Genomic DNA, 12,669 nt, shown 5'->3' with positions numbered 1-12,669 from the left:
AATGTCAAGATAAATGCCATGTAGACATGTGTGTGTGCTTGTCAGTGATTTTTATACTTGTAGAACATTTCTAGAACAAAGCACAATTTTGGAAAGGGAAATGAGGATATAAAAGGGATTTTTTTTTTACTTTCCACTATTCTGTATTACTTATTTTCAAACTATGGAACATGTTTAACTTTCAAATTAAATCATTCCCCCACACACATAAGAAGCAGCCTAATGGCAGTGAAAACATTTAAAAAAATGAGTAGTTATTCTACTGTTAGAGTAAACTAACAAAAATTTTAGATATTAAGAGCTGAGCATGAAAGAGAACATAGACAGTGAGGCCTTGAAAGTTCAGCAGGGAGATTTTGTTTTTGTGGCTTAATTTCTGTCTAATGGACAAACTCCTTCTTAACTTAGTACTTCCTAATTTAAATTCTTTCATCTACATGTCCGACATTCCCATATATTTAAGTATAGAACTACCAAAATATATGATCCATCCTTTCAAGTAGCAAAAGGGATAGCAAAACTTTTCCTAAGGTACAAGATACTAATAAGAAAATCTTCTCAGGCTTCAATAAAAATCCCCCCTCCACAATGATTTTAACTAAAATGCACTTTATGGGTAAAGTATTCAGTCCTCATAACAGAGAGTGTTCCCTGGAAAACATCTTCTGGTCTTTTGTGGGAGATTTTAAACCATGTGACATAAGTCTCTTGAGGACAATGACCTACTCATCTTCACACACAGAGCCACCAAAATAATCTAGCCAACAGTACCTTCTTAGTGACCATTAGGTCAATGATTACATTTCTTTGAACAGTATACACTTGTAGAAATTAACAGAATGATATGCTGTGGTAAGTTTGGAAATAATCATTTCTGTATGCCCTAGATGGTCATTTTTACATTAAAAACATATTGAAAACATAAATGCTAAAGACCACCTTGATGAAATGAGTCCAAATCCAGTTTGGCTTTATACTAGCCCAGAAATCATCTCATCAGTTACTCTGGCAAACTGCAGGCAGTCTGATGTGATGTCCTGAAAGAGCAGGATGGAGGTGAGTAGTCACAGGGTACAGGATACTGGGATTGGAGTCGGGGTTACCCAGTCCTGTCCTGCTCCCTTCAGGCCAGGAAAGAGTTGTGAACACAGCTTGGCATTGTCTAGTTTCCATATCTCAGTGACTGATCAGACAATAATTTTTTCCTTCCAAGAATCTGGACTTGTCTTTGTACTTTGCAGGGTTTCTGGAATGCCTTCTCTGGGTCTCATCAGCTCACCATCTTGCAAAGATGAGAAGAGTTGCTTTTCCTACCATTCCTACCATCTGGAAGACCCTCTCTGTTTCACTCCTCCCCATAAAAAGCCCATCTGTGCTCAAATCTCATGATGAAATACATCCTTGGTCTTTTGCCTCCATTCTTTAGTTTCCTTCGACTTCAGTTTCTATCCTAAGATTCACTTCTTCTACATTGAGCTCTTATCCTTCATATTTTGCTATGCTGGCTTCATCTTTCTAGCTAGTCACTGTGGGGAATAATTCTGGGATCAGTCTTCTTGAAATAACAAAGTTATGGTCATGATTACAAACTGAGACTCTCACAACCTTTATATAAAAGCAGCAAACCACAAGATCACATCAAATTTTTACTGGCATAGTTAATTTAAAGAGAGAACAGGAAAAAAATAGTTTTAGAAAGCTTTTCAGATTTTTAGAAGTTTTAAATTCATTAGAACCAGGTAATTTCAAACAGTCATCATACTTCCTCCATGACAAGACCAAACCAGGTCACAAGAAAAGAAATTTGCAAAATGGCAATGCACATACCTGAGGGTATGGGGAAGTCCTGGATTTTGACTTTGAACTGGAGAGTCTGGACTTGGCCCCCTTCCTGCTGTCTGGCATGGTAGGAGTGGAGCTGCTGGCATAGGAGAAGGTTGGCTTGGAGGCTGAGATCTGATCCAGGGAGAGTTGTAGCCCTTTGTACTCTGTGTCCCTGCAGGTGGGAGGACATAGCCCTTAGTCAGTCACCATGGGCAATGGAATTCATACATTCTCTCACCAGGAATGACAGCAATCTGTATTTGAAAAGGAAGCAAGCAGTAGTTGGCCATATAACTGGTTTCCACAAACACTGTGATTATTTTAGAAATGCCTAACATTTAACTGGTGTGTGTGAATATAGCTGCCACCTATGCCACAACCAAGTTACATTACATGCTCATGAAAATGTCTTCGTTAAATTTTTCCTTATTTTTATAAGTAGGAAAAAAACAGAATTCAACTTCTCTGAGCTTTTGGTCCTCGTTGGTGAGGTGGTTAAACAACCTTCTCTAAACATTTCTTGTGTGGGGTGAACTCAAAAGACAACTGGCCATCTGATGCTAAATGATTATTGGCAAGAAGAATGTCTTCTATCAACAGTTCCAAGATCAATAATTCTGATAAACATTCCATATATTCTTATAGCTAGCCAACTAATGTAACCTGGTTTACAAGTAAGTTAAATATCCCTAACTAATTCAGTTACCTTGGGGTACATTCTATCACCAGTTCTTTGCATTCCTTCCTTCATTCGATAAATATTTATTAAGCTCCTAATATATACCAGATTTTTTTGCTATGCAGTGCTGAAAGGGGAGTAAGAAATGTAAAGCCCCCACCCTTGTGCAGATTAGAATCTATCTGGGAAAAGATGGTAAACAAATAAAGAAGCATACCTGCGGACTGGTAGGAAGGGGATAAAGTGTGTGTATCTCAGGGAGATCATTGCTCTCTGCACCAGAAGCGAAAAAGCCCCAAGCTCCAATGCCAATTTGTAACCACCTCTAGCAAGTTCTTATGGTATTTTGTGCAACAAATTCCCCTGGATTCCGGTATTTTTCTTATATTATTTTCCTTTTCTGTAATGGGTACACCTTTTTAAAAAAATATATATGCATTTTACAACTCTTTGGATTGGGGGTGTGTATGAAATATAATAAATTAATAGCATTGTATATGAAAAAGTGACTGGCAGATTTCCATGGATCAGCAAATATTCCTTCATGTTTTTTTTCTTTCCCCCGACTTGCTCTTCTACAGGAAGATCAGGCAAAAGCAAAAGCATAATTCAGGCAAGGAGACCCTCAAGTGACTAGGAATAGAAACCAACTAAAACAGGTTCAATAATATCACTGCCACAAACTACAGTCTAGTGATGTATGTCAGCAAATTGCAATGGCTTCATGTCAGATCATCCATCTACGCAGTGCAAGTAAAAAGAAAATTTCCTACGTGAGCAACAAAAATGTAGAAGGTGGGCATGCACTTTGTCTCTCAGGCGTGGGCAGCCCAATCACATCCCTAGTCTGCTTTCCTGCTCTAATCAACTCCTTCTGAGGACAACACACAACACAGACTCTGAGACTCCTTGGTCAGAAATTTGATGCCCTCCAAAACGTGGAAATGTGGCTCCCACCTATATTTCTGACAATGTTTCAAATTTTTCCTTCATTAGCCCCTCACTTTATCCAAAACAGTTCTCCCCAAACACCTCATACTTTCCTGACTCCCCCTCTGCCCCAATACGTACCTATAAACACCTTTTACAAAAAACTACCTCAAATCCCATTTGCCTCTCTGGAGCCCTTCCTGCCTGCTAACCCCAGTAACTCCTTCACTGCATGTTCACCGAGTGTGTCTATGTGGGCTCTGTTCTAGGGGCTGAGGAGCCATCAATGAACAGAAGGAATAAGTCACTATCTTTATGAAGTCACCAGGACCAGTTCCTGAGGGAAGTATGGATGGAACCAGAAATTATCTTTTTCTTCCTCTAACCTTAGTTTTCAAGTGATTATGTATTATCTTTCCCAGTGGATCTAAGTTCATAGAGGACAAGAATTAAGAGCTACTTTGCTGTATTCCGATGCTATTTGCACAATATTTCACATAGATGGAAGAGGGAAAAGGTACAGTTGCAAATAAGACAGAATTGTTTACCCCAATCACTACTAGCAACTTTCAACCCAATAGCTTTTCTCTGTGGCAAAAGATCCTTGTGGCTATAAATCCCCTCCCCCACTTGCCCTGAGGTCACACGTGTGCGACAGTGAGCCAGGTCACTGTAGGTCTCCAACTGACACTGGGGCACCTTCTGTGTCAGACGGGGTCCTGTCCCCTGGACAGCAGAGCATCCATCCAGTCCTTGCCTGGCAGGACCTGGACTGACAGCAAAAATCATGTATCACTGAAAATATGGCTAAATAATGTTCTTCACTCACTCCTAACGCAACATTTTAGCACAGGAACTTCATGGCTGCAGGCAGAGAGTCAATAAGAATCATTTTTTGCTGTTGTTGTTGCACACTTTCAGACTCCACAACTATGCATCTCAATTACCTGAAAAAGTTTCTCCAAAATTTTTGCGTAGCTTCCAGTGACAGAAATACTCCAGATTAAATAGGGTTAAATACCATTTTAAAACCATAAATGATTTGAAATTCTAAATATTCACAGGAAAACTCTAATAAACTTAATTTATGCAATACCCTTAATAAATTAATAAAAAGGCCTAATGTTTAGAAACAGATCGAAAACTACCAAAAAGGACCCACCATACTTTAGAGAAGGCCATGAAGTCAGGTGGATGAGGGTTTGAGCCACTTTGTGTATCCAACCCATCTAGACCTCAGTTTCCTCACCATCACTCATAGGGATGTGCTGAGGGTTAGATGAAGTGTTATATGAAAACCTCACAACACAGTACCTAGAACATAGTAAATTCTCAATTAATCGAGCATTATTTCTTAACTCCCACATTCTGTGGCACTTTTTCACACGCAATTTCCCCAGAACAGTAGCTTCACTTTAATAGTAATCCATTTCATTACCAATGCCTCCTTACACTGCATTTGTTTTCTACCCCAAACTCGTTCTAATTTGCTGTTAGTTTTTGGCCTCTAAACTCTACAGTCAAAACACTTACTAAGGTAGGTTCTTTATTGCTAAGTCAACAAACTGGGACCATAGAGGAGCACAGACCCAACACTCAGAGAAGAGTTCAGCCTGTTCAAAAGTCTAAAGCTCAAAAGATGTGTTCAGATGAAAAGCACAATAAAAAAAATACCCACTTAAAGACATTTCAAGTATGGTTGATGTGCTGCCAAGAGGAGCTTTGAATGGCAAATTCACTAAGAACAAAGCATTTGTTTTATTTTTAGAATTCTATTAAATTGAGTATTTCATTTGTATAGATTAAAGGGCTAGCTGCTTATGGGAATCACATTACAAGTTCCATTTTCCTCCTCCAAACTCAGACACAAAGAAGAGTCTGGCCCTACCTTTCTCCCTTCCCCACACTAGGGCATGTTCTGGTATCACACACATCCTCAAAGTTAGCTCTTACATAGCAAAATTAGGGGTATGCACAGCAGTGCTTCCTGATGGAACTGGACAAAATAAAACACTTGGGCACACAGAGCTTAGACTCTAAAATGAGTATGGTGAGGAATTTGACTTAGCTGACTTTAATAAAGGAAGGACATAGCCTACTCCACTTCTGCAACTTTCTTGAAAAGTGCCACACTGACTCTGGGACGACATAGGTAACCACCTCTCTCATGCAGTTCTCCCAAAGATGATTGGCATATTGAAAGATGAACTACAGCATACACCTCCTGGCATATTTTTGAAATAGCTACTGATAGCAATTTACACTTGTTTTCTGTTTCTCCCTTTAATGACTTGTATCAGAGCTCAGAGATCTGCAGGTACCTCAGCTCTGGAAACAGTGCAAAATGGGCAATTTGCAATCATTAGGACATATGCTCGTCAATCTCACCCATATTTGCACAGACCAAAGTAATTCTCTTATTCCATTATGGACAGTCAGAAATCATTCAATTTGCAGAATTAACCACTTGAGACTACTCTAAATTTTATAATAGTCATGTACACATTTGGAGTTACTGAAATTCCAATAAAATAAAAGGAGCCATTTTTTTTTTTTTTGCATCATTGGTCTTCTAGCCTTCCCTTAAGAAATACACCATACCCACTCACGAGGTAAATGCCACCTTGCTGTATGGGCAGCTCAGTGTGACACCCTTGCAAAGCAAATAGAAGGTGCCTGCACCACTAACAGGGTGGCATTTACCTCATATCAGCTTCAGGGAAATGCATTAATATTTCTATCATTTCAAGTGGGGAAAAATGCCTCAATGATGCCAACGGCAGCACTAAACACATTTACAACCTTTAAGTGAGCTGGAATGAATGCCCAGAGAAAAGGTAACAATATTTTATCAGTTCATGTTGAATGAAAGTTCTTTCCAAGAATTTTCCTCTTCAGTCTGCCACACCGTATTCTACTTCTATTTTAGATAACTGAGTTTGGCTCCCTGACCCCATTAGGTTTAGAGCTGGCCATTCTGGAGCTTCTTTGTTGACTTTATGTTATGTGGCCATTCTTTAAAAATGTTGCCAGATTTCCCAAATGAGCTATTTTTTTTTTTAAACAGCTGAAGGTGATCGAGTTACTGAGGAAAATGTGGAAACAGAGACATACAATTGATTTGGCTCCAAAGTCACTGACTGAAATAAGCAGGGGATTGCATTAAACCATGATCAGATTAAGTGGGAATGACTGTGCCTTAATACTAAACTTTTTAATTGGATTCTAGAGTCACTGTTACATGAAGTGCATAACCTTCTTTAAATTCTGGCGGAGCTCCTGCCTGGCCACCGGGTACACCTTCATAGCAGAGACCTACTTCATACCTCATTTTCAAGCTCCCTTGGAGCCCAGCAGGGCGAGCTGATGGGGAGGATTCTGCCCCGGACTAGGACAGTCTGCGGGGAAATTAGGCTCAGGCACCCTTGGAAAAGTAATAGTGTCACACTAATAAGTGGATTTGTATTTGCTCCTTGTGATTTTCTCCATGAAATTTGGTGGTTTTAGTAGTTCTCGAAAAAGTCTTTGCTGTTACATAAACTTGCCTCTGCCCCAGAATGTCTTTCTCCTTGACTTTGTAGGTTTCATCCAACATGCTATGGAGAGGATGGCACCACAAAGGTAAGAATGCATTAGGGACATCTACCATCACACCATCATTTCAAGAAAGACAGACATGGGTGCAAACAATAGGCAAACAATAACAACCAAAAATTAATTCAAAACCAGTAATGTGCCAGTAAGATGTGGCAAGTTAACCCTCTTCACAACACAGGGATTGTGTTCTATCTTTGAATCACCTCATGACACAACTGAAATGTAGCCAAATACAGACCTGCTACCACTGCATCTGAATTTGTTTCCTTAGCCCCATGGGCCACAGTGATGTGTCCCTGTCCCTTCCCCTGAGCTCCTACACCACTGAGCTGCCTCTCCTAACCATGTGGTACTTCCAGTTCTGTCTCACAGTGTGACAAATGGTGTACCTTGACAACAACCTCCTGAATTCCACCTCCCATGACAATCTCTACTTGCTGTTTAGCACAATATCTGACAGAGAACAGATACTTACTTGCAAGTGATTAACAAAATAATTCTCATTGCGATTAACTTATTCATCTCAAATCCTAATGACTGAGAATTCAAAAAACTGGCAAATCTTTCTGCATAAATGAGAGATATCTGCTAAGGAAGCAAATTTATGTGAAGGGTTTTTTAAATTCCTAGTATATAATTAACAGTGATCATTCTGAAATTCTGTGAGGTCCTAAATCAAAGAAATAAATTATGTGCTATTGTTTTTGTTATGTATATTAATACAATGCACTTAATTTTTATAAAGTTATAATCCAGGCATGACATATATGACATTTAGGCAGACTAAAATATGAGATTAATTCAATCTTCAACCATTTACTTGAAACTATTGCAAACATATTTAAGGCGTTAGGAGCAATGGTATTGTACTTTAAGCCCCCAGAAAAATAACTTCCACAAATTGATAATAAATACAATACCTCCTCAATAGGAAGACGAGAAAAGGATGTAAACAATGCACAAATTGCTGAGAAATAATTTTTAAAGGGCTAGCCTCACTAGTAATAACCCAGATGAACTAAGGCATCTGTCAGATGTCATTTTTGCCTTTCAAACTGTCAAAGTTTGGGGGGAGGAAGAGCAACATCGATGTGAGAGGGAAACATTGATTGGTTGCTTTTTGTAGGCACCCCAACCGGGGACCAAACCCACAACCCGGGCATGTGCGCTGACCGGAAATTGAACCCACGGCCTTTCATTTTGCAGGACGACCCCCAACCAACTGAGCCACATCAGCCAGGGCAGGTTCTTTTTTTTTTTTAATGACAATAAATCCCAGTGAAAATAAGTTGAAATAAATGGGCATTCTTATATACAGTCAGTAAGGGAGTATACTGGAAGTGTTTATCAAGAATCTTAAGAATGTCCATGCTTTAAAACCAGTAGTTGCACTTCTAGGAATAAATCTTATGAAAATAATCAGAGATAAACATCAAAAGTCTATATACAAGAGTGTTATCAGCATAATTTCTTATAATTCACTATAAATAATAAAGCATTTATAAATAAAAATAACCAGTATAAACATTATTTATGGTATACTCACATAATAAAATATTATAGTCATTAAATTTTGTTACTCTAATGACATAAAAATACATTAATAAAGTGAAAATTTATCTTTTTTAAAAAATATTTTATTTACTTATTTTTAGAGAGAGGGGAAGGAAAGGAGAAAAAGTGGGAGAGAAACATCAATGTGTGGTTGCCTCTCATATGTGTCCCTACTGGGGATCTGGCCTGCAACCCAGGTATGTACCCTGACTGGGAATTGAACTGGTGACCCTTTGCTTCACAGGCCCATGCTCAATCCACTGAGCTACACCAACCAGGGCTTATCTTTTAAAATTAACATGTATAGTATATACACGTATATGCAACATGTACTATATTTGCATGTACATGTAGTGAAAGGCAAAAAACTAAAAAAGTGTCAATAGTGGATATCTAGAAAATAGAATAAAGATATTCTGTATCTTTTCTTTGTACTTCTATGCATTATCTTCATTTGTTCTAGAATAAACATGTATTAGTTTTATAATCAGAAAAACTATTTCCTTAAAAAACAACACTAATCGAGGCAAATTTCAAGTACTCTCACTTCATATTGAAATGGTTCCCAAATTGCTTTTCTTTATACTTCCAGGGTTTATTCTATGTGAATTATATTAAATGGCAAAAGATAAAGCACCATTACACTTCTTTCCCACAGGTTCAAGTTCCCAGGCACAGCACTGATCATTTTTAAATGTCCACGTGACCGCAGGCTCTCTCAGTGCCTGTGCACTTGGCTCACTCTGGGCTGCCTCTTCCGCCCCTCCCACCTCACCGGAGCGTCTGCTTCTAAAGGCTCTCCTGTGAACTGTAGGGCTCTGCATCTCCTTCTCTGGAGAACAGAACTTAAATTATTACTTATAATTGAAGAAGAAGAAACTCTTGCCATAAAGTTGCTTTTTTTTATTTTAGTTTCATGTGTGTTGTAGATAACACATTTGTCACTGTTCAAGTGGAGTAAACCCTACTTTGGGGCCACATTTCTTTTTCAAGGAACTTCAGGTTTTAATGCGTGGGGAGACAGTCTACGTTTAGCTACTAAAGTTTTAGGCATATTTGTGAACGCTCCAGGTCTCAGTTCCAAATTCTGTGCTGTTTGAAACAACTTCCCTGTTTCTTCTTCTGTTCAGGGAGGGGCGGAGGTGGAGGCTGCTGTTTGAAGGTCAGATCTGAACAAATGAAATGCAAAATGTGCTGCCTCTTCATCAAAGGCATACATTCAAAACTATGATTTTCTTCTCCCACAATCAGAACCTGAATTTTGGTCCATTGCGGGATGGTGGGGTGGGGAGCCAAATAAAAACAAAGAAAAACCAGTGCTAATTTCAACCAAGTGTTTCTTTTTAAATTTTTCAACGAGTAAAAAATAAAATGCACACATTATTTTGGCCCCCTCTTTTCTATCTCCCTCCATTCTTTCCTACCTCCCACCCTTAGTGTCCAGCTCTCTCTCCTTCCTTGTCATTTATTAAGCTGATGTTTTTCAAATGTATGTTGCCCTTAAAACTCTCCCGGTGACAAAGATAGAGGAGCTGCTGGGGAACCGACCACCTGGTATGAGGCTGAAGTGTTATTCTCAAAGGAACGGCTTTCTTACCTAGTTTTTCTGACCCTTGCAAAGCTGATTCCTAACCCTAAACAGGTCCTCTGGCAGAAAGGGTAAAAGAACTATAGCTCCAATTTTTAACTCCACACAAACTCCAGGGACAGAAAAGGTAATTGTACTCATAAAGAAATAACTTTCCTATAACACTGGAAAACCTGGATCCAAGGTTCAAAGCCACGGGGTCCCCAAATTCTCTACAGGGACTTGCATAGGGAGGCCCCACAAGGCCAAGCCTCACGGCACTGTTGGAAGCTCTTCTCTGCACAGCACAAAGATACTGGCATTTCTGCGGATAATAGAGAAGTAGACCCTCAGACTCTGAACTCCCTAAGGAAATGATGCATCAAAAACGATGAAATGATGCTAGGTTTTCAAATGTACAAATCTTCATTTGTTTAACTTAAATATTTTAAAATATGTCCTATGTCATTTATTCTTGATTAAACCTCTTATAGATGGTTAATCATTAATGGTTTCTTTACAGCTGCTATGCAAACACTTCATTCATACCTGTGACATATCAAATCTCACAGACGTTCTTTAATTGGATTCATTTATTTCTAATCTCCTTAAGCCCTTACTACTATAATGCTTGACTAAATATATATTAAACTCTATTATTTAATCAGCTAAAATAAATTTGAGTTGTATTTTATGAATAAAAATTCACAATTACACAAATGTTCTACCATTATTATTATATGTCTCAGAATTCAGACACTATTTAAAATTGCCTGGTAGATATACTGTGTTTAACAAAAAAAAAACTTTCTAAATTCTTGCTAGAGATTTGGGATTGTCCACTAAAATACCCAAATTTTAATTCTCTCTATATTTAAAGTCAGAGAGCTTGTATAATTCTATAAAAACATATAGTTACCAGTAAAACCCCATTACCAAAAACAGAATAGTCAGCTACCTGCTTTTGTGATTTATAGGATTTAAGAAGGTTTCTTGATCCACCCATAAAAATTTCTCAGTAATGGTCTACTGGCTGATGCTTAAAATCTATTATCAGATATTTATCTCTTTGGCTTTAGACAGATGGCTCAAAAAGGAATAATTTAGTGAGCTTCGTCTATTACCTTTCATTGATTCATTTCAACAGTTCTTTTCCCTAGAGCTGTGGTTCTCAGACTTTAGCATGCATCAGAAGTGCCTGAAAAGTTTATTATCAAAACACAGCTTACTGGGCTCTACCCTTTAGAGCTCCCCATTTGTACGCTTAGGGTGGAACCCACAGTTTTCACTTTTAACAACCCCTCCACCCTGGGTGGTGCTGATGCTGCTGTTCAGGAGACCACACTGTGAGAACTTGGGCAGTTGTTATCTGGGACGAGGAAAACTAAAGGAATCGGGTGAAAGGGCACCACAAAGAAGATGCAAAACCCCTGAAAAGGGAGGAAATGTTCCAAAGACAGAATTCGCACTTTCCCCACGCCTGACCTCACTGCACACCTTTCACTAAACTGCTTTCATCCCTCTCAGCCTCCCTTTGGGCACCTCCTGTTCTACAGACCCTGTAACACTGAAGAGCCTCAGGGCTTGGTCTTCAGGCAATGGTCTCATCCATTCTACTGACTTTAAATTCCCAGTCTCCAGCCCAGACCTCCCTACTTCACAGACACTCAGACCCTTTACCTGAAACGTCCACTCAGATACAAGGCATTTCAAACCAAACATTCCTAATTGCTGCCTCTGCCCACAAATCTGTTCCTTTTCACCATGCACTTCAGTTGCTCAGACTAGAAACCCAGGTGCTATTGCTGACTCCTCGTTTTTTTTCACAATTCACGTCTAATCCATCTGCAAACCCCAACTATCTATCTTCAAAACATATTCTCAATCTGACTTTTCACTACCTCCTTCTTTTAAGCCATTATCTTCTGTCACCTAGACAATTACAATCACTTCCCAGCTGGTCTCCCTTCCTCTACCCTAGCCCCTTCCCAACCCTATTCTTTACAACAGCCAGGATGATTTTTTTCACAGTTTACATTAGCTTATGCCATGCCTTGGTTCAGAACTCTCTGATGGCTTCCCAAAGCCATCAGGACCCAACACTGTCTGATTCTCCTATCCTAAAATCATCACCTTCCATTCTCCCATTGACTTTCTCTGCTCCAGCCACAGTGACACTCTCTGTTCCACAATTTGCCAAGATGGTTTCTGCCTCACGGCCTTTGCACTTACTTCCTACTGCCCCAGAATGCTCTCCTTGCAGGTCCCAACATAGCTGCTTCCTTCCCTCATTCAGGAGTCTTCAGAGAGGACTTCCCTAATCATTCCCATCTCTTTGTCCTGTTTTGTGGGGGCAACTTTGCTTTCAAGACCCCCTTTGCCTTTAGTCCGCCACGGATAAAAGTAAACACTACCAAGACATGATCTGCTTGGGGAGGAGAGGTGGCCAGTTTCTGAGAGAAAAAAAGGCCAGGAGCCCCTTCCTCCAGGGGCTTTTATTGGGTTGTAATACACAGGA

The 12,669-nt window shown here is 39.3% G+C and overlaps 1 protein-coding gene across 8 annotated transcripts in view; it reads right to left on the bottom strand.

Moving 5' to 3' along the window:
• Positions 1–12,669, bottom strand: part of SIM1 (SIM bHLH transcription factor 1) — a 91,047-nt gene that overhangs the window by 28,707 nt on the left and 49,671 nt on the right. For all 8 annotated transcript variants that reach the window (XR_005084973.2, XM_053664951.1, XM_053664952.1 and 5 more), the window contains one exon: positions 1,828–1,996. Coding sequence is in view for 7 of the 8 variants with exons in the window: in XM_053664951.1 (XP_053520926.1) it covers positions 1,828–1,996 (169 nt within the window). In the remaining variant the exon portion in view is untranslated. The remainder of the gene's footprint in view (positions 1–1,827; positions 1,997–12,669) is intronic.

Source organism: Artibeus jamaicensis, unplaced genomic scaffold, assembly GCF_021234435.1.
Source record: "Artibeus jamaicensis isolate MK-2021 breed Jamaican fruit bat unplaced genomic scaffold, CSHL_Jam_final contig_387, whole genome shotgun sequence".
Lineage (NCBI taxonomy): Eukaryota > Metazoa > Chordata > Mammalia > Chiroptera > Phyllostomidae > Artibeus > Artibeus jamaicensis.
Note: the sequence above shows the minus strand (reverse complement) of the source record. Positions and strands in the feature narration are given on the sequence as shown.